General features: G+C 35.4%; 1 protein-coding gene across 1 annotated transcript in view; it reads left to right on the forward strand.

The window, feature by feature from the left end:
• The first annotated feature begins 296 nt into the window (after positions 1-296).
• Positions 297-21,413, forward strand: part of LOC140146813 (probable phospholipid-transporting ATPase IIB) — a 77,259-nt gene continuing 56,142 nt past the window's right edge. Inside the window, 5 exon segments of the mRNA XM_072168692.1 lie at positions 297-388; positions 5,092-5,128; positions 14,611-14,699; positions 14,702-14,762; positions 15,325-15,475. Of these exon segments, the coding sequence (XP_072024793.1) occupies positions 5,103-5,128; positions 14,611-14,699; positions 14,702-14,762; positions 15,325-15,475 (327 nt within the window). The 5' untranslated portion in view covers positions 297-388; positions 5,092-5,102.

Below are 21,413 nucleotides of genomic sequence, written 5' to 3' on the forward strand. Positions count from 1 at the left end.
TTTTCTTTCTTTGTTTGTTTCTTTGTTTCTTTCTTTAACTCTCTTTTCTTCTTTCTTTCTTTCTTTCTTTCTTTGACTTTTTTCTTTTTTGTTTGTTTGTTTCTTTCTTTCTTTCTTTCTTTCTTTCTCTCTTTCTTTCTTTCTCTCTCTCTATCTTTCTTTCTTAAATTTCTTTTATTGTCTTATCTGTTCATATGTTTCAAGTTTCGAAAAGTTTGGTTTAAAATTAATTTTGACAGGAGGGCAGCATAACAATTTCCTGCCTTTTAATTATGTGTCAAAGGTCACGAATACGGAAATGGATAATGGCGGATCACTATTCGCTACGTTTCGCCTCAAGTTCCACATCACGATTTAAGTCTGCCAACTATTACCAACATTTATCAAGGTACTGAAGAATATTCTATGTAACTGTGCCTTAAGAAGTATATAATTATTCGATCCAGATACACCACAATTGTGATTTCTATTGGAATTTTGCGTTATTACGTGGTAAGAATTGCACGTATAATTACATGGCATCGAATTCGGCAGTCGTGCTCGCCATTGCCACATATAGGCTCAGTGCATGTAATTCAAGTGTAGAATTTGTCCTAGTCTAGCCTAGGTAGTTTTTCTGCATGTGTGTTTCTGGATTGATATATTTGCCTACTAATAATATAATATTGGGGATTTGGTTATTGTTTATGTTTCAAATGGTGACTTTTGGGTGGGTGGACATACACATCATCAATTCATCATGCATATTTTTATTTTGATGTTGTTGTTGAAGACGTTCAGACTTGATTGAACTTGATTTAGAGGTTAATAACTTTGCATCGGTTATTTGGAGGGCATTGTGAAAAATCTAAACATTTTGCCTTTGGAACCGAGGAATATCCCGAATATTCCGAGGTCCAAAGCAAAATGTTTAGATTTTTCACAATGCCCGACATATTACCGATGCAAAGTTATTAACCTCATTCATAACCGTCACTTTAATCTCCTCCCCTTACAAAATAACACAAAATTTTGCTCAAAAGTTGATAAAAGTAGATGATTTTTACATCTTCCCTTTCCAAAAATCGATCAGGCTAAAACAGGACGACCAATAACAAAAGTGCGTATCACAATCTGTGCAAATATGGTAACGCGTAATCCAAATACGGCAGTCAGCGCGCGCGCAGTTTGTCCGACGCACAACAACACGCAAACGCCGGTCAATTGTGTGCGACATTGGAACAATTACGCATTTTGCGGTCAATTGTGAGATATTAATGACCTCGATTTGCGTTCGCGTTTTCACAAATAACTAAATGTAATTGGATCGCACGCATCGCGTTTATTAATGAGGTTATGAATACTCGTTCATACATACACGCTATATCACAGCGCACGATCCGCGCGTGATTGGTCGAGAACCGGGCATAAACAGCGTTTATGCCCGGTGTCCCGGATGTGAGATGCTTGGTAGGGAACTACATACATCGAATGTATGGAGCCGGTATATAAACCATCTCCATACAAACAAGGTAATATAAAAGTTCTCCAGAGAGTCAGTACAAAATGTGTAAACGTACAGTCAGATTGTCATCACTTTTTTCTACATCTTACCGCATTCCTTCCCACACAAATGTTGATTTAAGAGGGTCACACGAGTGTTGGAAAGCCACCTGCACTATGGATGTAAAATTTTACGGAGTCTAAATGAGTTAAAAAGCGATGAAAATCTCACCATCTCTCGACAAACACCTACGTGAATTGTTTATTTATCTCAGCATGTTGACTTCCCATCATGCATCATATTGACCTTCGGCTATTCATAACTTCGTGGCGCTCGTGGCTATTTGTCACGAACTACAATATCATTACACTTCAGTGAATCGTTCTCAGCGCTATGTCTCATTTATATTCCGTTGCAATATTTTAAACACGACAGGTTGTTTCTATATGAAATAATATAATTTTGTCTACAATACATGTTTATTTTTATTCCTTTTAGTGAATGCACTTATATGATAATGTAGATCTAGTTCTCTTAGTCGTATTGATATTATGGGTTCTTAGCGGTTAGCCTCTTTCGCGTCGTTTAATTCGCTTATATTGGCTACCTGGACTTGGCTAGCGGGATTTCTGAACTGTTAATAACGATCTGCGACTCAAGAATAAAACTTCACAGGTCATGCAGGTCAGCCTGACAGGTCATTGTAGTTCCGGCGTAAAATCATGTGCGAATAATGTAAACATGGCTTCTTGAGCAAGTTAATCTGTGTTTGTCAGAAATTCTTTTCATTTTTTCCCCGTTTACTTAACGATACTTACTACCAAATGATTAAGACTGCTACCTAATATGTTGTGACAACATTAAAGCAAACCGAATGAGTGTAAGTATTGTCTGAGGTTAGATATTAGTGAGGTAAGCATATCAAAACAACCAATTCAAAACTCGTATTCATGTATTTTTAATGTACATGCGTGTGTGAGTAAGGATTGTGAAAAGCCGTAACTCACACATACGATGGGTGTAGTAGGGAACAAGCCTTGAAATAAGTGGGCGCGGGGAGCAAATTTACCCTCGTAAAGCTACCAATTGCTCCTGGTCCTTGTAAAATTCACATGAACCAGGAGCAATTTTCTAAAATAATATGCCCTTGGGCCTAAACAACCATTTTGTCATGAAAATATGAATGACAAGAATGAACCCCTAATTCAGAATTAATATACCTGAGGGGTCACTTGCAGCCCTGAGAGCATAAAAAACATTTAATCATGAAAATATGAATAAACTCAGTTCATACATACACGCTATGTACATGATGTAACAGCACACGTGATTGGTCGAGAGCCGGACATAAACACATATTTGATGCCCGGTATTTGATGAAATAAGAGTCCCGAAATGTTCTGTATGCAAGCGGCCCCTCGGGCATTTAACAACCGTTTAGTTATGAAAATATATGAATGAACTCCTAATTCATACTTACCAGAACATTTTCATTTTTGTGATGCTTATTTCATTAGACAAAATAATAACAAAAAATAGCATGTAAAAATGGGGGCCATGTAAAATAAATAACATGCATATCATACGGACTTTCTCAAAATTTTGTGAAGGAGACCCAGATTACATTATAATTTGTTACAAATTTACTACCGGTACCGGTACCTGGTATTCATTTCTGTGTAAAATTGCAATTGCATGAAGCAGGCTTTATTATCATCAAAAAATGGGGAGGCCCCATATATTTTTGTTATTTCCCCATAGCCCTACCCTAGCTTGAAGAAGAAAGTGTTTGCAATGTATTTATAATGATAATCAAGAACTTCTTTTTAAAACAATAACATGTTTTTTTAGAAACAATTTTAGAAACAAAATAAATATGAAAATCTCCTAAAATCGGTGAGGCCGGGGGCAATAAAACGATGTTATTTATTTTACTTGGCCTTAATATTAAAAAACGTGATTGTCCTTCATTTTCCATACCCCAGGCTACCCAAGCTAATACGAAACAAGTCCACGTCAATTCAGAGTTCAGGTTTTTTTTAAGGCTACGATCGCTCAAACAAAGAAACAAATTCACTCACCTTGCGATCCTAAACTCAAAACTTCCTGAAAAAACTTCATTCCTCAAAAGAACATATTAAATTCATTAAAATAAAAAAACTGAAATCCTAGTATTAGGCCTACCCGTAAATTGAAAATTTTGCTTGATTTATAAATGTCAACAAAAAGTAAATTTTTAAACCGCTGTATCCAGGGTTCGATTTAGAAAATAAAATTTACATGCACGACTTTGATTTATAAATTCCTCAAAATGGGCTGAATAACACAAAATTTGCATGCACAGGCAAAATTCTACATGCACAGAGCCAAAGTTACATGCATTGATTTGTGCATGTAAAACCCCTCTAAATCGAACCCTGGCTGTATCTAGTGAACAGAACACTATGTGTACTATGTAGGCCAAAATTGCAGAGCTCTCCCGATGTCAAAGATCCCATCACGTATCATTAGCGCTGGTATCGGCAAGCAGTTTCATTGTCGACAATCGACAAAATTAAAAAGCCAACGTCGACAACTGTCAACAACCAGGCCTAATTAATAACCCCCCAAATCGTCCCATAAACCTGGCAAATTTTGTGACGATCCGGGTGCAAAATTTGGCAACCTACACGATGGCACAACACACTGCGGGAATACCATTACGAACTCATTACTGGCAATGAACAGGCATGAGATTTTTCCTAAAATATGACCCCTTGAGATTAATGTGAATCTGGTGAAACATTGGGGGGGGGGGGGTATATGGTGTGCCTATTATGAATCGTCAGGTAATGTTGACGAAAACAAATTTGATGAAAAAAAAAAAAAAAAAAAAATTACAACAATAAACACAAGTCCTGATTTGTGTCTCCTTCTGATTTTGTGAATTTCTGGGAATTTGTGGATTTGCAAAATGAAGTTCCCTTGAAAAAGCTGGTGTCGTCGTTGGTTAATTGCAAAATATAATAAAATACCCACAAATTTAACTCTTTCCACATGTGGAAAGAGTTAAATTTGTGGGTATTTTATTATATTTTGCAATTAAACAACGACGACACCAGCTTTTTCAAGGGAACTTCATTTTGCAAATCCACAAATAATGGATGTTGATGGCAGATGGCAATATTCATATTATTTTTAAAAATTCCAAAATTTTTCAGGAATGTAAATTTTCATGACCATATTTGGAATCAGCATGAAAAATGCATGCAAATGAGTAGAAACAAGCCTAGTATTGGTTCAGGGGTTCTTAAAATAGCTCTTGATATTTTGAGAAAATATCTCAAAACTTTATGTTGAATCTTATGGCTTAGCACACAGAGCATTAAAATTATATTTTACCGGATGCAAATTGAATTTTAATGAGTGGCCATGTGTGTTATTTCACACAGTTGAGGATGAATTTCACACAATATACAAATCTAATGTAAGCTTTAGCTCTCAATCATCAGGCCTGAGTATTATCACATGATTTAGTTGTGATTTAGTTACCAAAGAATGCACAGTTTAGTGATTTTGTAATAATTTTGTTGAAATTTCCATTCTTATCATGGATTTAATGGAGCCAGGATATAGAGGGATGTCATATCCATATACGAGAAAGAGGTAAGGGTTGTATTTAATAGTAAATGAACAATTTATCGTGTTTGATTATTACATTTTTGTAGCCTAAATGTATTTTTTAAAATTCTGTAATGAGTTTAGTGAACCCCAGGTTTTCTGTATTAACAGGTCTGGTTCTTTCAAAGAGGTAGAATCGAAGAGTACCGACTCTGCCATGTTTGTGTGTCGACTGTCGCGCATGGAGGGAAAATAGTGCACCCCCAGTGCCCTGTAAACTCGGATTGCTTGTTTGTGTTTTGCATCCAATGCGTTGTGCCAATAATGCGCATTTACATCTTGTAGTGCGCACACTCAGACCATTGTAACCCACAAGCTTAAAGATGCAAATTATTGTTCAATTTCGGACTCTTGCCGATGAATGCCGGATGTACACTATTTGCCCTCCATGAGTGACAAAACAAAATGGCTGATTTACCATAGTGTTACACATGGGGCAATTTTGAGTAGGTACTCTTTGGGTATATTATAATCTCTTCAAATGTTCTTTGCACACATACCAGAATACAACCAGGCAGGAAAATCTGATGGGAGTCCAAATTCTTAAGTTACCAGGGTGGTAAATGCATGTTACTCAGGCAGCTCAAGTAACACATGCAATTTCATGATGGTAATAGTTTAAATTGTGTGAACAGGAATTGAAAACGAATGTTTTGGGTTGGAAATTGATATTTAATCGCTGATAATGAAAAGAGGAAGTGAAATCTTTTGTGGGTTTTTGTTATTGGGTGTGGTATGTATCTTACGTAAATTTATAACTGCCTGTCTGACTGGTATTATTATTAAAACAAAGATCCAGACCTGGTGTTAAAATTGTGTGTACTGTTCTAGTTGTTAAATTTTGAATATCGCAAAAACATTAGACTACTATAATACCTAATAGTTCGGTTAAGACATCCTAATAGTAATATAGTTTGTTCCGCTTTTGTTATTTGTAACTGCGTGTGTCAATAAAGTCCCAACTTATGCTTGCATAAATTTACATACGCGAGCACGTGTCAGGCATTGCACAACTAGCGTAACTGCTATGCCCAGCTGCGCATGCCATTCTATATCAATACACGATGTGTATGAGTCTTATTTTTTTGCCAGTTATAAGCCTATCAATTATAGTTAAATCAAGACACTTTTAACGAGATTTGTTTGCAACCTATTAGTGTTTTTGCCTTATAGTTTACATGTAGAGTTACTAATTTTTGTTGTATTAATTTTGATTATTGTTAGTCTTACAGAGCTTTGTTGCAATTTCTTGCCATTTGTTGTGCTAAAAAAATGTAGCATTGATTCCAGTAGAGTATGTGTTAAATTTTGTTATTGTGCAAAACAAGCAAAGTAAAATGTACCTGTTCTAGTTTAATTTAAAATTGAAAAAGTTTTTTAAAGACCCATTCAGTGATCAAAGTGCAAGTGTGAAAAATATTTTAATTGTTTATAAATTGCTTAAAAGTGAAGGATAAGTCATTCAAATTGTCATTTGGTATATTTGAAATAAAAGATTTGGCAAAAAACAAAGAAAACAGCAGTATCGATGAAGTTGAAGCAGCATTCAAATACATTATAGCTAATTTATATACTGTCAGTATATAAATTACAGATTCATGTAAAATGTCTTATTTTTGTCTTGTATTTTGGCTGAATCACTAGCAAGCTATGTTAGTACATCTATGGCAATGACAAAGGTACCAAAATCTGAATTTTGATGATTTTTATGATCGTCCGGATGAGCAAATCACTGGATGGGCCTTTAAGAGTGATTGAATTTGTTCACAATGTCAAAGACAAAGTAGTTTTACGGTCAATAAATGATTTATTTTTTGTTTAAATATATGTGTAGTTGTGTACCCAATGTTTCCTTCAGCTAAGTTCAGCTGTTGTATGTAATATTTGATAGTCAGTTAAATATGAAATTATTAAAGCAGATAGAAAGTTCTTTTATCATGATGCAAACATCTGAAAATTGACTTTTCACAATATTGGCAATATTGGGCTATACTGTCTATACATGTAGCCTATTCCATTTGAAATCAATACATCCCTTTGGAAGACATGATTTTAATTAATCTCCCACACAGGGGTAATGAAATGGACTCATTTAGGTAACCCCATCTGATATTTACAGTCCCTGTGTGGAACATTAAGGTCGTGTTTTCCATAGTGGGTGTATGGATTTCAACTGGAATAGCCTATTGTCCTTATTTCTTTTTGACATTAGCCACATACTTCAATCTCTTTTATACATGCCTCTGTTCTAAGGATTTATTTTATTTTATTTTGTTTAAAGCTAACCCATGTTGAACTACGTTTTTACTTTAAATTGAAAATACCAATTTTTTGTTGCTGTTAACCTTGCAATTGGAAGTTATTGCGTATTATTTTGCTATCTTCAGTAGACAGTATTATTACTGTCTCAGTTGGTATTAAATAAAATTGTATTTGCTGTCTTCAGTAGACAGCATCACTAAGTGTATTTGCTATCTTCAGTATCATTTAGTGTATTTGCTATCTTTAGTAGATAGCATCACTTAGTATATTTGCTATCTGCTATCTTCTATCTTCGGTAGACAGCATCATTAAGTGTATTTGCTATCTTCAGTAGACAGCATCACTAAGTGTATTTGCTATCTTCAGAAGACGGCATCACTGAGTGTATTTGCTATTTTCAGTAGACAGCATCACTAAGTGTATTTGCTATCTTCAGTAGACAGCATCACTGAGTGTATCTGCTATCTTCAGTAGACAGCATCACTAAGTGTATTTGCTATCTTCAGTAGACAGCATCACTTAGTGTATTTGCTATCTTCAGTAGACAGCATCACTAAGTGTATTTGCTATCTTCAGTAAACCGCATCACTTAGTGTATTTGCTATCTTCAGTATCATTTAGTGTATCTGCTATCTTCAGTAGACAGCATCACTTAGTGTATTTGCTATCTTCAGTATCATTTAGTGTATTTGCTATCTTCAGTAGACAGCATCACTAAGTGTATTTGTTATCTTCAGTAGACAGCATCACTAAGTGTATTTGCTATCTTCAGTAGACAGCATCATTAAGTGTATTTGCTATCTTCAGTAGACAGCATGACTGAGTGTATTTGCTATCTTCAGTAGACAGCATCATTATTAAGTGTATTTGGGTCAAAACCACTAAAAACGAGCAATTCGGACTTCCAAAAATGGGAAAAATAAAATATTATTTATTATTATTATTATAGACAGCATCATTGAGTGTATTTGCTATTTTCAGTAGACAGCATCACTAAGTGTATTTGCTATCTTCAGTAGACAGCATCATTAAGTGTATTTGCTATCTTCAGTAGACAGCATCACTAAATGTATTTGCTATCTTCAATATACAGCATCACTAAGTGTATTTGCTATCTTCAGTAGACAGCATCACTAAATGTATTTGCTATCTTCAGTATACAGCATCACTGAGTGTATTTGCTGTCTTCAGTAGACTGCATCACTAAGTGTATTTGCTATATTCATTAGACAGCATCACTAAGTGTATTTGCTTTCTTCAGTAGACAGCATCACTAAGTGTATTTGCTATCTTCAGTAGACAGCATCATTTAGTGTATTTGCTATCTTCAGTAGACAGCATCACTGAGTGTATTTGCTATCTTCAGTAGACAGCATCACTTAGTGTATTTGCTATATTCATTAGACAGCATCACTAAGTGTATTTGCTATCTTCAGTAGACAGCATCACTAAGTGTATTTGTTATCTTCAGTAGACAGCATCACTTAGTGTATTTGCTATCTTCAGTAGACAGTATCACTAAGTGTATTTGCTAACTTCAGAAGACAGCATCAATTAGTTTATTTGCTATTTTCAATAGACAGCATCACTTAATATTGTGAACTATTTTTTATTTATGGCACTTACAAGTAACCTAGCGCAATTTACTGCTGCCTATCTTCAGTAGACGGCATCACTACGTGTATTTGTTATCTTCAATAGACAGAATCACTTAGTGTATTTGCTATCTTCAGTATCATTTAGTGTATTTGCTATCTTCAGTAAAACAGCATCACTAAGTGTATTTGCTATCTTCCGTAGACAGCATCACTGAGTGTATTTGCTATCTTCAGTAGACAGCATCACTTAGTGTATTTGCTATCTTCAGTAGACAGCATCACTAAGTGTATTTGCTATCTTCAGTAGACAGCATCCCTTAGTGTATTTGCTATCTTCAGTAGACAGCATCACTAAGTGTATTTGTTATCTTCAGAAGACAGCATCACTAAGTGTATTTGTTATCTTCAGTATCATTTAGTGTATCTGCTATCTTCAGTAGACAGCATCACTAAGTGTATTTGCTATCTTCAGTAGACAGCATCACTTAGTGTATTTGCTATCTTCAGTAGACAGCATCACTAAGTGTATTTGCTATCTTCAGTATACAGCATCACTTAGTGTATTTGCTATCTTCAGTAGACAGCATCACTAAGTGTATTTGCTATCTTCAGTAGACAGCATCACTAAGTGTATTTGCTATCTTCAGAAGACAGCATCACTGAGTGTATTTGTTATCTTCAGTAGACGGCATCACTAAGTGTATTTGCTATCTTCAGTAGACAGCATCACTAATGTATTTGTTATCTTCAGTAGACAGCATCATTGAGTGTATTTGCTATCTTCAGTAGATAGCATCACTTAGTGTATTTGCTATATTCAGTAGACAGCATCACTTAGTGTATTTGTTATCTTCAGTAGACAGCATCACTAAGTGTATTTGCTATCTTCAGTAGACAGCATCACTAAGTGTATTTGTTATCTTCAGTAGACAGCATCACTTAGTGTATTTGCTATCTTCAGTAGACAGCATCACTAAGTGTATTTGCTATCTTCAGTAGACAGCATCACTTAGTGTATTTGCTATCTTCAGTAGACAGCATCACTAAGTGTATTTGTTATCTTCAGTAGACAGCATCACTAAGTGTATTTGTTATCTTCAGTAGACAGCATCACTAAGTGTATTTGCTATCTTCAGTAGACAGCATCACTTAGTATATTTGCTATCTTCAGTAGACAGCATCACTAAGTGTATTTGCTATCTTCAGTAGACAGCATCACTTAGTGTATTTGCCATCTTCAGTAGACAGCATCACTAAGTGTATTTGTTATCTTCAGTAGACAGCATCACTTAGTGTATTTGCTATCTTCAGTAGACAGCATCACTAAGTGTATTTGCTATCTTCAGTAGACAGCATCACTAAGTGTATTTGTTATCTTCAGTAGACAGCATCACTTAGTGTATTTGCTATCTTCAGTAGACAGCATCACTAAGTGTATTTGCTATCTTCAGTAGACAGCATCACTGAGTGTATTTGCTATCTTCAGTAGACAGCATCCCTTAGTGTATTTGCTATCTTCAGTAGACAGCATCACTGAGTGTATTTGTTATCTTCAGTAGACAGCATCACTAAGTGTATTTGTTATCTTCAGTAGACAGCATCACTTAGTGTATTTGCTATCTTCAGTAGACAGCATCACTAAGTGTATTTGCTATCTTCAGTAGACAGCATCACTGAGTGTATTTGCTATCTTCAGTAGACAGCATCACTTAGTGTATTTGCCATCTTTAGTAGACAGCATCACTGAGTGTATTTGCTATCTTCAGTAGACAGCATCACTTAGTGTATTTGCCATCTTCAGTAGACAGCATCACTAAGTGTATTTGTTATCTTCAGTAGACAGCATCACTTAGTGTATTTGCTATCTTCAGTAGACAGCATCACTTAGTGTATTTGCTATCTTCAGTAGACAGCATCACTAAGTGTATTTGCTATCTTCAGTAGACAGCATCACTTAGTGTATTTGCTATCTTCAGTATCATTTAGTGTATTTGTTATCTTCAGTAGACAGCATCCCTTAGTGTATTTGCTATCTTCAGTAGACAGCATCACTAAGTGTATTTGCTATCTTCAGTAGACAGCATCACTTAGTGTATTTGATATCTTCAGTATCATTTAGTGTATTTGTTATCTTCAGTAGACAGCATCCCTTAGTGTATTTGCTATCTTCAGTAGACAGCATCACTAAGTGTATTTGTTATCTTCAGTAGACAGCATCATTTAGTGTATTTGCTATCTTCAGTATACAGCATCACTTAGTGTATTTGCTATCTTCAGTAGACAGCATCACTAAGTGTATTTGTTATCTTCAGTAGACAGCATCATTTAGTGTATTTGTTATCTTCAGTAGACAGCATCACTTAGTGTATTTGCTATCTTCAGTAGACAGCATCACTAAGTGTATTTGTTATCTTCAGAAGACAGCATCATTTAGTGTATTTGCTATCTTCAGTATCATTTAGTGTATCTGCTATCTTCAGTAGACAGCATCACTAAGTGTATTTGCTATCTTCAGTAGACAGCATCACTTAGTGTATTAGCTATCTTCAGTAGACAGCATCACTAAGTGTATTTGCTATCTTCAGTAGACAGCATCATTGAGTGTATTTGCTATCTTCAGTAGACAGCATCATTAAGTGTATTTGCTATCTTCAGTAGACAGCATCACTGAGTGTATTTGTTATCTTCACTAGACAGCATCATTAAGTGTATTTGCTATCTTCAGTAGACCGCATCATTAAGGGAACAAACCAAAAGATCGATGACGTCCTATAAACGTAACTAGTTTCGTTTCTCAGCCGACCCCCTCCCTCCCTGCCAGAAACGTAATAATGAAATGTTGAACATTTTGACATAATAATAATAATGACACATTCTTCAGACCGATGTTTTTGTACAAACGTAATCGAGTATTTTACCCCCTCCCCTAAACGAAACTAGTTTCATTTATAGGACGTCATCGATCTTTTGGTTTGTTCCCTAAGTGTATTTGTTATCTTCAGTAGACAGCATCACTAAGTGTATTTGATATCTTCAGTAGACAGCATCATTAAGTGTATTTGCTATCTTCAGTAGACAGCATCATTAAGTGTATTTGCTATCTTCAGTAGACAGCATCATTTAGTGTATTTGCTATCTTCAGTAGACAGCATCACTTAGTGTATTTGCTATCTTCAGTAGACAGCATCACTTAGTGTATTTGCTATCTTCAGTAAACAGCATCACAATGCTTTAAATTATCTTCAGTAAAGATCTTGAGTATTTGATGTCATTCAATGAATGTATTTGCTACCGACAGTAGAGCTCATTATTGAGTTTATCTACAGATGGTAGAGACGGTACTAAGTGTACTTGCTCTCTTCAGAAGACATCATTACTGATAGTGAATATGTTTGCTAATTGCTAGCAGTAGACAGTATCACTGGTCATATTTGTGCGCTATCTATGGTAGGCAGCACCACTGAGTGTAATAGCTGTTTAGACTGTATTGAGTATCATTTAGTGATGCTGTCAACAATACAATCAAGAAATATACCAATATAGACGATAATATCGCTCAGTAGGTATTTCAATTTGTTGTTTCAAGTTTTGCATCTAATTTGCATCAAATTCCAGTTTAATTTGTATTAATTTTCAGGCATTTAAACAAATTGAAATTTAAAAAAAGTTTGAATTTTGTATCTAGGCTACCACCAGAATGTGTACCACAACCTGTGTAAATGCCAGCCCAGCCCATCTTGTTATTACAGAGTGATAATGAATCGCAAAGTGTCATATATTATAATGCATGAAATGTTTAATGTGCATAAAATGGTCATAATTTTGTGAATGACTTGGATGTGTAGAATTGTCACACTTCCAATTATTGCTTTTTTGTCATATAGGAGGAGGAATAAAATTATATCATGAACAGTTTTATGCTGTAAAAATTCTTCTTTCAAATAATTGCAAAAAAATATGCCGCAAAAATATTGTCTTGTTAAAGTATTGCAAACCTGATCAATGACTTTCACACATGTGTTACGTGTAGTGCACAAATGTACTATGACCATAACCAGTCCTGGTAGTGCTGGTATACTCTACAGTGAAACAAGTGTTGTCAGTATGTATTTTGCTCCAGAGTAAACAACTTGTGTTGGATACATAATGGTGGACAACATTGTGGTGGTTATATGGAATTGTGTTGCTGTCAATTTTGCTTGTAGTAGTTGTTGTTCTTTGTGGAAGCATGCATGACCCCTGATAGGACAGGTCTCTAATATGTTTGTTTGAAAAAAGTTGTATCAAAATGTGGAAAATGTGTGGTTTTGTTAGTGATTGATATACCATACATTGCATTGGAAGTACCGGTAATTTAATATTTGAGATTTGTTTGGTTTGAAATTCCTACATTATGCTTTTTGATCGTTGCTTGTCAGTTGTGTCTGGTAAACGGAATTCTTGCTCTTCTACCAAATGTGTTTGTTATTTGTGTTTATGTAAAAGCTTGCTATTGGTGACATAGCGTTCAACCTTGTTGCAGTCAAGAAAGTATTTTTTAGGGACTTTGGACGCGACCCTTAGTGCGACTTCCGATGCGCCCATGTTCAAACCATGCTGTTGTGACAGGAGTGCATGCTGCATGTTGTAAAAATGTGTAACAAATAACAAACACAGTTAAAATTTAAAGTTGGACACAACTGCACAGACTCATACCTTGAGATCCTGGTGACAAGTTCGACACAGATTTGCCTGGAAGTTTCTTAGCCATCAACCTGACGGTTGAATGACTGAGGGCGCCAGTCAATATGTCTGGCACCAGTTCCGATAAAATGGAACAACCCAAATCAAAGCTGGAATCGGACACAAAGGCTCGGAATCGAAAGGATTATAACACTATGGAAGAGGTAGATGTTACTGCCATGAAAACACCGGGTCAGGTAGCAAAAAAGTAAGTCACAAATTTTGGGGAGGAGGAGGGGTATTTGACATTTGTCCCCTCCCCATGAGTCAAACTAAATATTATGATGAAAGTTACTGGCCCTTGCAGTATATACATCTTGGTGGATGTCTGTTGAAGATAGTCATGCTTAGTTAGAAATGTGCATTTGTATGGACATTTCGAAAATAGCTGGTGGGGGGGAAATTGTGCAATATTATCTGTTTGGAAATTTGACCGTGTACACCCCCTGGTCACAAGCAGGGGGGATGGATGTAATACCACCATTTTTGATGTCGTCATTGGATTAACATGTAATCAGGAAATCTTACATGTAACAAACAATTCTAAATGTGTTATGTGTTGTTATTAGCAAAATTTTATTATTCTAAAACCCTTGGTGTTTAACAAAGTACCCCATCGTAAGTATATTGTTTCTCAATTTGTAACTGCTAACCATGTATTTTCAACAGGCTGCCGGCCTTGTAGTTTCATCAACCTTGAATGTTATATGTTGTGTATATACCACCTGGTCACAAGTACTTTTGATGTTGCTTCTGTGTCATGCCGGCTGAAACTATTTCTGTGTTCCTCATCATCAGAAAGCTGCAGATTATCAAACCCACAAAGCCTCAGCATAAGTGATACTAGTGCTAACCTTATACATTTTTCTTACTTCTGTTTTTCAGGTCATTGTCTGAGGAGGAATCGCCACTTGACGAGGTACCTCTGATGATGTCAGAGGACGGCTTCGACAGTGAAAATGAAAGTTTGACACGGAGGGGAAGAAGCATGGCCCTTTAAGGGCATGCTGTTCAAGATTATGGGATTCCTGTTGCAAGTAAGTCAGAGAAGACATCTTCTTACACTTCCCATAATGCATTTCTCTCATTTCAATTTCTGTACTGATTTGCTATCTTGTGCAACATGGGTCGGTAGTGACGATATATACATCAATGAACAGAGCACATCCAGATCTTGCAAATTATGTTTATTTCTTGACTATCGACCCATGTTTAGCCAGTCTATTCTCAAAATGAAAATAACTTTAGGGAACCAGAGCTTGTACAAAGTAATGGGAGTGTCATTTGATGAAATGAGGGGAGGTATCATGTTGCAAAGGATTCTGGGAAGGGTAAGATATCTTTCCTGAAGTAAGTTATCCTGCCTCAAGCTCCAATTTCCTACTCTACTGTTTCCTACACACTTCCATAGTGCATGATAATTTTCAAAGTATAAAATTACATTAATGCTATTTTAGCCAGATTTTGACCAAAGATGGAAAGAACGTTTGAAATTTAGGAAAATAAAGCCCAAATTAAGATGCAATAATCCTTGTGAAAAGGAAGTAGTTGGTGTTCTGATATTTGTTATCAGTTTCAATTTTTTGTTGTTTTTTGCAGCTGCTGTGCTTCATTAAAATGTGCCTGCTTCAAGGAGAAAGAACTCCATCCAAGGACAGTGTGGTTTGGGAGGCATGGACCACAAGTGGAGAAATACCCGGCCAACAAAATACGAAACCAAAAATATAACTTCTTTACATTTCTACCATTGGTGAGTTCAACATGCTATGTAATAATAGTGTCAAAGTTCACAGGGCCCATTCTTGGACCCCGTGGAACACCTGATTACTGAATGTTATGTCACCGATTAGAATTCCCTAAAATTCAGATTTGTGACCATCCATCACGAATGGACTGTAATGTCGGCAGAGCTTGTTTTGAGATATCGTTAAAAAAAAAACCCAAAAAAACAAAGGACTTCTCGACTCTTACTTACTGATTTCTACTACCTTGCATACAAGTAACAGGGACATGAAATATATCAATATGAAACTTGTTTTGAGTTTGCCCGTCCAATATCTCAAAAAGTAAAAAATGCTAACATTACAGTCCATTTTTGGTGGATATTCCCATTTTGGCATTTTGCTTTCTTAGAAACTTGGAAACAACCCAAATAGAAAATTTTATATCACAAAGTTTTAATTTTTTATTCTTGCCTGAACCAGGCAGTTAGATTCATTTTCAACACATGAATACAAAGAGTAGAGTATAGGATAGCCATCAAAATTAACATAATTATAAGTTATCAATATTTGATTGCAATGTTTTAGGAAGTTTTATTGAAAAAGCATTAGCCAAATTACCTATGATAATTCATTAGGCCTTGAGGCAAAATATTTTAATTTTACCTCATGGAATCCTTGCAATTCATTTGGAAAGTTGATGGTTTCCCACAGGACTATATTTAATTTTTTAATATTTTTTTTGTCATCAAATTATCAAAAATATAAGCCTACTCTATGTAAAAGAATAATAACCAATAGTTTAAAACATTTTCATACAGAGGGAACTTGTACATGTACATGTTTTGCCACAGTAGTGATGCAGTGTCTGCTGTACAATTTGAAATGGTTTGTGTGGCGTTATTATACAGAGAGATGTACTTGGACATGTAATCTGTGCTGGTTTTTTTTTGTCATCAAATTATCAAAAAATATAAGCCTACTCTTTGTAAAAGAATAATAACCAATAGTTTAAAACATTTTAATACAGAGGGAACTTGTACATGTACACGTTTTGCCACAGTAGTGATGCAGTGTCTGCTGTACAATTTGAAATGGTTTGTGTGGCGTTATTATACAGACGGATGTACTTGGACATGTAATCTGTGCTGTGTGCCAAATCAGGCAATATTGATGAATAATGATCAATTTGTTAGATCTAAATTGATTATTAACACTGCTGGTTATAATAGTATTGTTACCAGGTGCATGTATTGGGTGAAGAACACAATTTCATATTGTAAAATCTAGTCTGAATTCGATAGTATTATGCAGAGGAGTAATATGTTTTAGGAATGGCTTAAAAGTGAAGAATGGGTCCTGATTTGAGATATAAAATGATCAAATCCGCCATTTTAAGATTTAAAAAAAATCCCTAAATATGGGCACAGGTTTCAGAGTTCTAGCGGCATCACTGTTTAAATGTAAATTTTAGAGTACCCCCTCCCCCTATCTCTTCCTCCTCCCCCCAAAAAAATAATAAAACCACACCAAATACTGTCCTTAATTAAGTTCTAGAAGGGAAAAGCACTTGACAAAATGTAAATGCAGATGTAGTATACATACATGACATATCGATCTCTACATGCAAATGTACAGAATCCATGTGACAGCTGGGAAAAAGATTATCTTGAACTACAATGTAGGTAGTCTTTGTCACAGGCTTTGATCAATGTTTTCTATACAATGTAGGGGCTTCAGTGATGCTGAAACCCTGGTAATTGAGACCAGTTCTAGCCAGTTGAAGATAATCACTCCTAAATGTTTATTTTAGCAATTGTAGAAATTATTTCAAAGCTCGTAAAAGCTAAAGCTTTGGGATGAAATTGGGAATGGCTCAGCTTCTTGGTGTTGTCTTGGTACCCTACATCTCTGTCTGTTTTCAGGCCATTGAAAACCATGTAATTGCCTTGATGCCCTTTTCAAAATATTGGATTGGCTGCCCTTGCAAATTCTTATTTTGAGGGCTGAATTGCAGTAGAACTCACCATTAGTCACTAAAATTGGTAATAACTGTTTGATGTCGAATTTATACAGCGAAATAAATTGGTAATAGCTTTTAATGGCATAGACTGCATAAAAGACTAAGGAAGGGCATTTGGTGTCACTGAGCCATGACAGTATTTTTTTATTATGACTGGTTGAAAATGTCAATGAATTTCCATTAATATGTTTTGGAGGCTAGATTAGAAAATCACAAATTAATATTTCTGCATTAAGGGATCTAAAATGAGCGTTTATTGCGTTTCGACAGTATTTTTTGTGGGACATGAGAGCACCTCAGACCTATCGAATTGCATTCTGAATACGAAGCATGTATTTCTGATATCAAATAATTTCCATTTTTTGAAAATTACAATATAATACAAATTTTATGACAAATTATAAAAATTTGATATTTTTCAAATTTTGATATATAACAGTCCTCGAAGTAAATTATATAAATCTAATGATATATTCTTAAAGTGTATGTAGCAGGAAGGAAAAGCCGACGGTCAATTGAAAATTTTGACCTTTCATATTGAAGATATGGATTTTTTCCCAAAAGGACCTGATTTTTTTTGGTGTTTTGGGGAAAAAAAATCCATATCTTCAATACGAAAGGTCACATTTTTCAATTGATCGTCGGCTTTTCACCACCTACATACACTTTAAGTATAAATCATCAGATTTATAAAGTTTACTTCAAGTACTGTTAAATATCAAAAATATCGATTTTAATGATTTGCCATAAAATGTGTATTAAATTGCGATTTTCAAAAAATCTAAATTATTATTTATATCAGAATGACATTCTTCGTATTCAGAATGCAATTCGATATGTCTGATGTGCTCTAATGTCCCAAAATAAATACTGTCCAAACGTTCATACCCCAGCCCTTAAAGAGTCTAGTGAAAATATTGGATGATTTTAATTACCATAACTACTTTCTCTGATAATCGGAAATAGGTTTTCCAAGTATATTACCCTTGATATAATATAATATTAATAGTATATACTTGAACACTTTATGCAGTAACAGCTGTGGATGATATTCAAACACTGACAGACACAAACACAGAATTAAAACCAGAGAACCAGGACTAGACCACCATCTTGAGCTATCTTGATACATGCACGGGGCAAAAATTGGGGGTATTTGTATTTTGCTCAAAATGCATCCGAAACTGATTGGTGGGTATGCTCAATACTAGATATGCTTCACGTCGCGACACACAGACTGCGTCTCAGGAGCAAGCCAATGCGCTATGGTGTGATTATCAGTCACTTAGAGTTGTGTTCGTTTGTGTGTGCATTACATAGGCAAGGACCACCAGTGTTTTTCACATAACATGATAACTGAACGCGCTATATAGCACATGGCAATATAGGGAGTCCTGGTTTTAATTCTATGGACACACACAGAACAAATCTAATGCTTGATGAGTGTGCAGAATGCCTGTACAGTCCAAACTCCTTATCCGTACTAAAAATCATCTTTTGGTTTTCAATTTCTGGGATTAGGCTAAAATGGCAAGTTTTGCGTGTCACAGAAAAATGGACAAATCCACAGAATTTAAGAAAAACAGGAAAACACATAAAAACACAAAAAACATGTTTTTCCTTGAGAAAATAAAAATGAAGAAAAAAAAGCAGCGAGAATGTGAGGTAAAAATAATGAAAAATGCAGATAAATAAGTTTATCAGAGAACAAGAATCACTTCCAAGTCTTTTTGTGGTACTCTAGAAGGTTTATTCCTCAGAATCCCACATTTGAAAAAAGAACAAGGGCCTCCTTGTTCATTCCAAGCACTGTTGCTGGAATCATAAAGTTTTGAATTAAATATTTTACTGGAACTTTACTTTTACAACTTGCTATGCAAGTATGAACCAGCCCAGCAGGTCAATTGCCTGATGAAGCCTAATGGTATTCAACGTAGGAAGTTGTAAAAGTTCTAGTAAACAATTTAATTCATAACTTTGTGATTTTACTAGCGACTGGGTGGGAATATACACTATATATCTATATTGTCATATGCTGGAATGTTAACAGGAAACTTGATAGAAATTCAATACTTATAAATATGTTATAATTAGATTACTTTTCCTTTTAGTCAACACTACATGGGGACAAGTAACACCAGCATACATTGTAGTTTTATGTGTGGACTTATGGTATAATGCTAAAAATAAATATTTCACATGTCCTTGAACACCTGATATGAAAATACAGGATTGCCAAAAAAGTGCGGACTGAATGCGGGGTCAAATTAAAAAAAAAATCACCAAATTTTTCTCTTAACCATGGTTTCTATGGGACAAGGAACTGAGAGTAGTCGCAGGGGCCAACGTTGAAAGGTCATCCATTTTTTTCGTATATACCGGTACCGGTAACAGAAAACTGTCAAAAGTTGCAGGGAAAAATCTTCAAAATTTGACCAATTGGGCTAGTACCAAATGGCAGGTTTGGCAATCCTGGTTGTTTTTTTTATCTCATGTGAAATCCACATGTATACAAACATTTGAGAGAAGCTATCTTATACTCCCCATAATGCATTTCTCTCATTTTTATTATCTGTACTGATTTGATATCTAGTGCAAAGTCTATCATTAACGATGAAATATACCTAGCAATGAACAGATCCCATCCATATCTGGAAAAATATGTTAATTTCTTGACTCGATTTAGCCAATTTATTCCCATTCCCAAAATGAAAATGAAGGGAACCTGTACAAAGTAATGGAAGGGGGGGGGGCGCTCAAGTTTGGTTTGGGTAGGGTGTGCCATTGAGAATTTGAAAGTGGACCCATCAATATACCAATTTGTCAAGAAATTTGGACCCATTGATATTCCAAAATTCAAAATTTTCGGCCAAATTTAACACAAATTGTCAAATTTTTACATTTCACAAAAATTGTTGGGAAATTTCAAAATTTTTAGCTTAATGTGGACTATTTTCTGAAAAAAATTTTGAAAAAAGAACCCATCCACATACCAAAATTGGCCTAGAAAAGGTCATTGATGTACCAAAAGGCCGAAAATGCTACCCATGTTTGTGGCACATCATTTGTACTGACTTATCTTTCTCTCCCCCCCCCCCCATGGCATTTGATGAAATGAGGTATGCAGTATCATGCTGCAAAGGATTCTGGGAAGGGTAAGACATCTTCTTGGCAAACACTTACCCCTGTCAAAACTGTCAATCAAACTAGAATCACCTCTTCACCACCCCACCCCACCCCTAACTTCCTGCCTTTTTCACACCTGGTAAACAATAGCCACCTAGCAAGCGTAACCAATCCTATTGAAAAGGTCTACTCGGACATTACCCCTCTATTGTGTAAGGTGTGCCTATTATTGTGAGTGTGTAATTGCTCTGTGATTGGATATCAACAATGATCAACATACCAACAATGATAGCAGTGTGATTGGCAGGTGGTTTTGTGTCAATTAGCCCCTTGTATGCTGAAAGATGGTCTCCATGAAAGTGATAAAGATCACAATTTTTATGAAATTTGTGAAAATTTTAATCAAAGTCACAATTTTGTGGAACATTTTTCATTTTCTGATAGAATGGGCATTAAAACAAATTCCAATAAAGCATGCCATACTAAAGCATTAGGGCAGTGATTCTCACCATGTAGTAATTTGTTTACATTTTACAAACTATGTAAATACATAACTGGTGTTGAATTCTGGGTAAAATCATGAGAGAAAGTACAGTAACCCTGAAACTTTGTCAATTATGACAAACTGTGAATGATTAAGGGGTGCTACTCCTGGTCCCTTTCATGATATGAATGGTGGGCAGCAATATTGTATATAATTAAGATCAGTTTATAAAAGTTTGGGAGTGATTTCCCCCCCCCCCTGAATCATAGCAGCAATGGCATGTTGATCTAATTTTAGCAAAAAGGAATTTGAATATTCAACTCTAGTTTTTACT

The sequence above is a fragment of the Amphiura filiformis genome, chromosome 2 (assembly GCF_039555335.1).
Source record: "Amphiura filiformis chromosome 2, Afil_fr2py, whole genome shotgun sequence".
NCBI lineage: Eukaryota > Metazoa > Echinodermata > Ophiuroidea > Amphilepidida > Amphiuridae > Amphiura > Amphiura filiformis.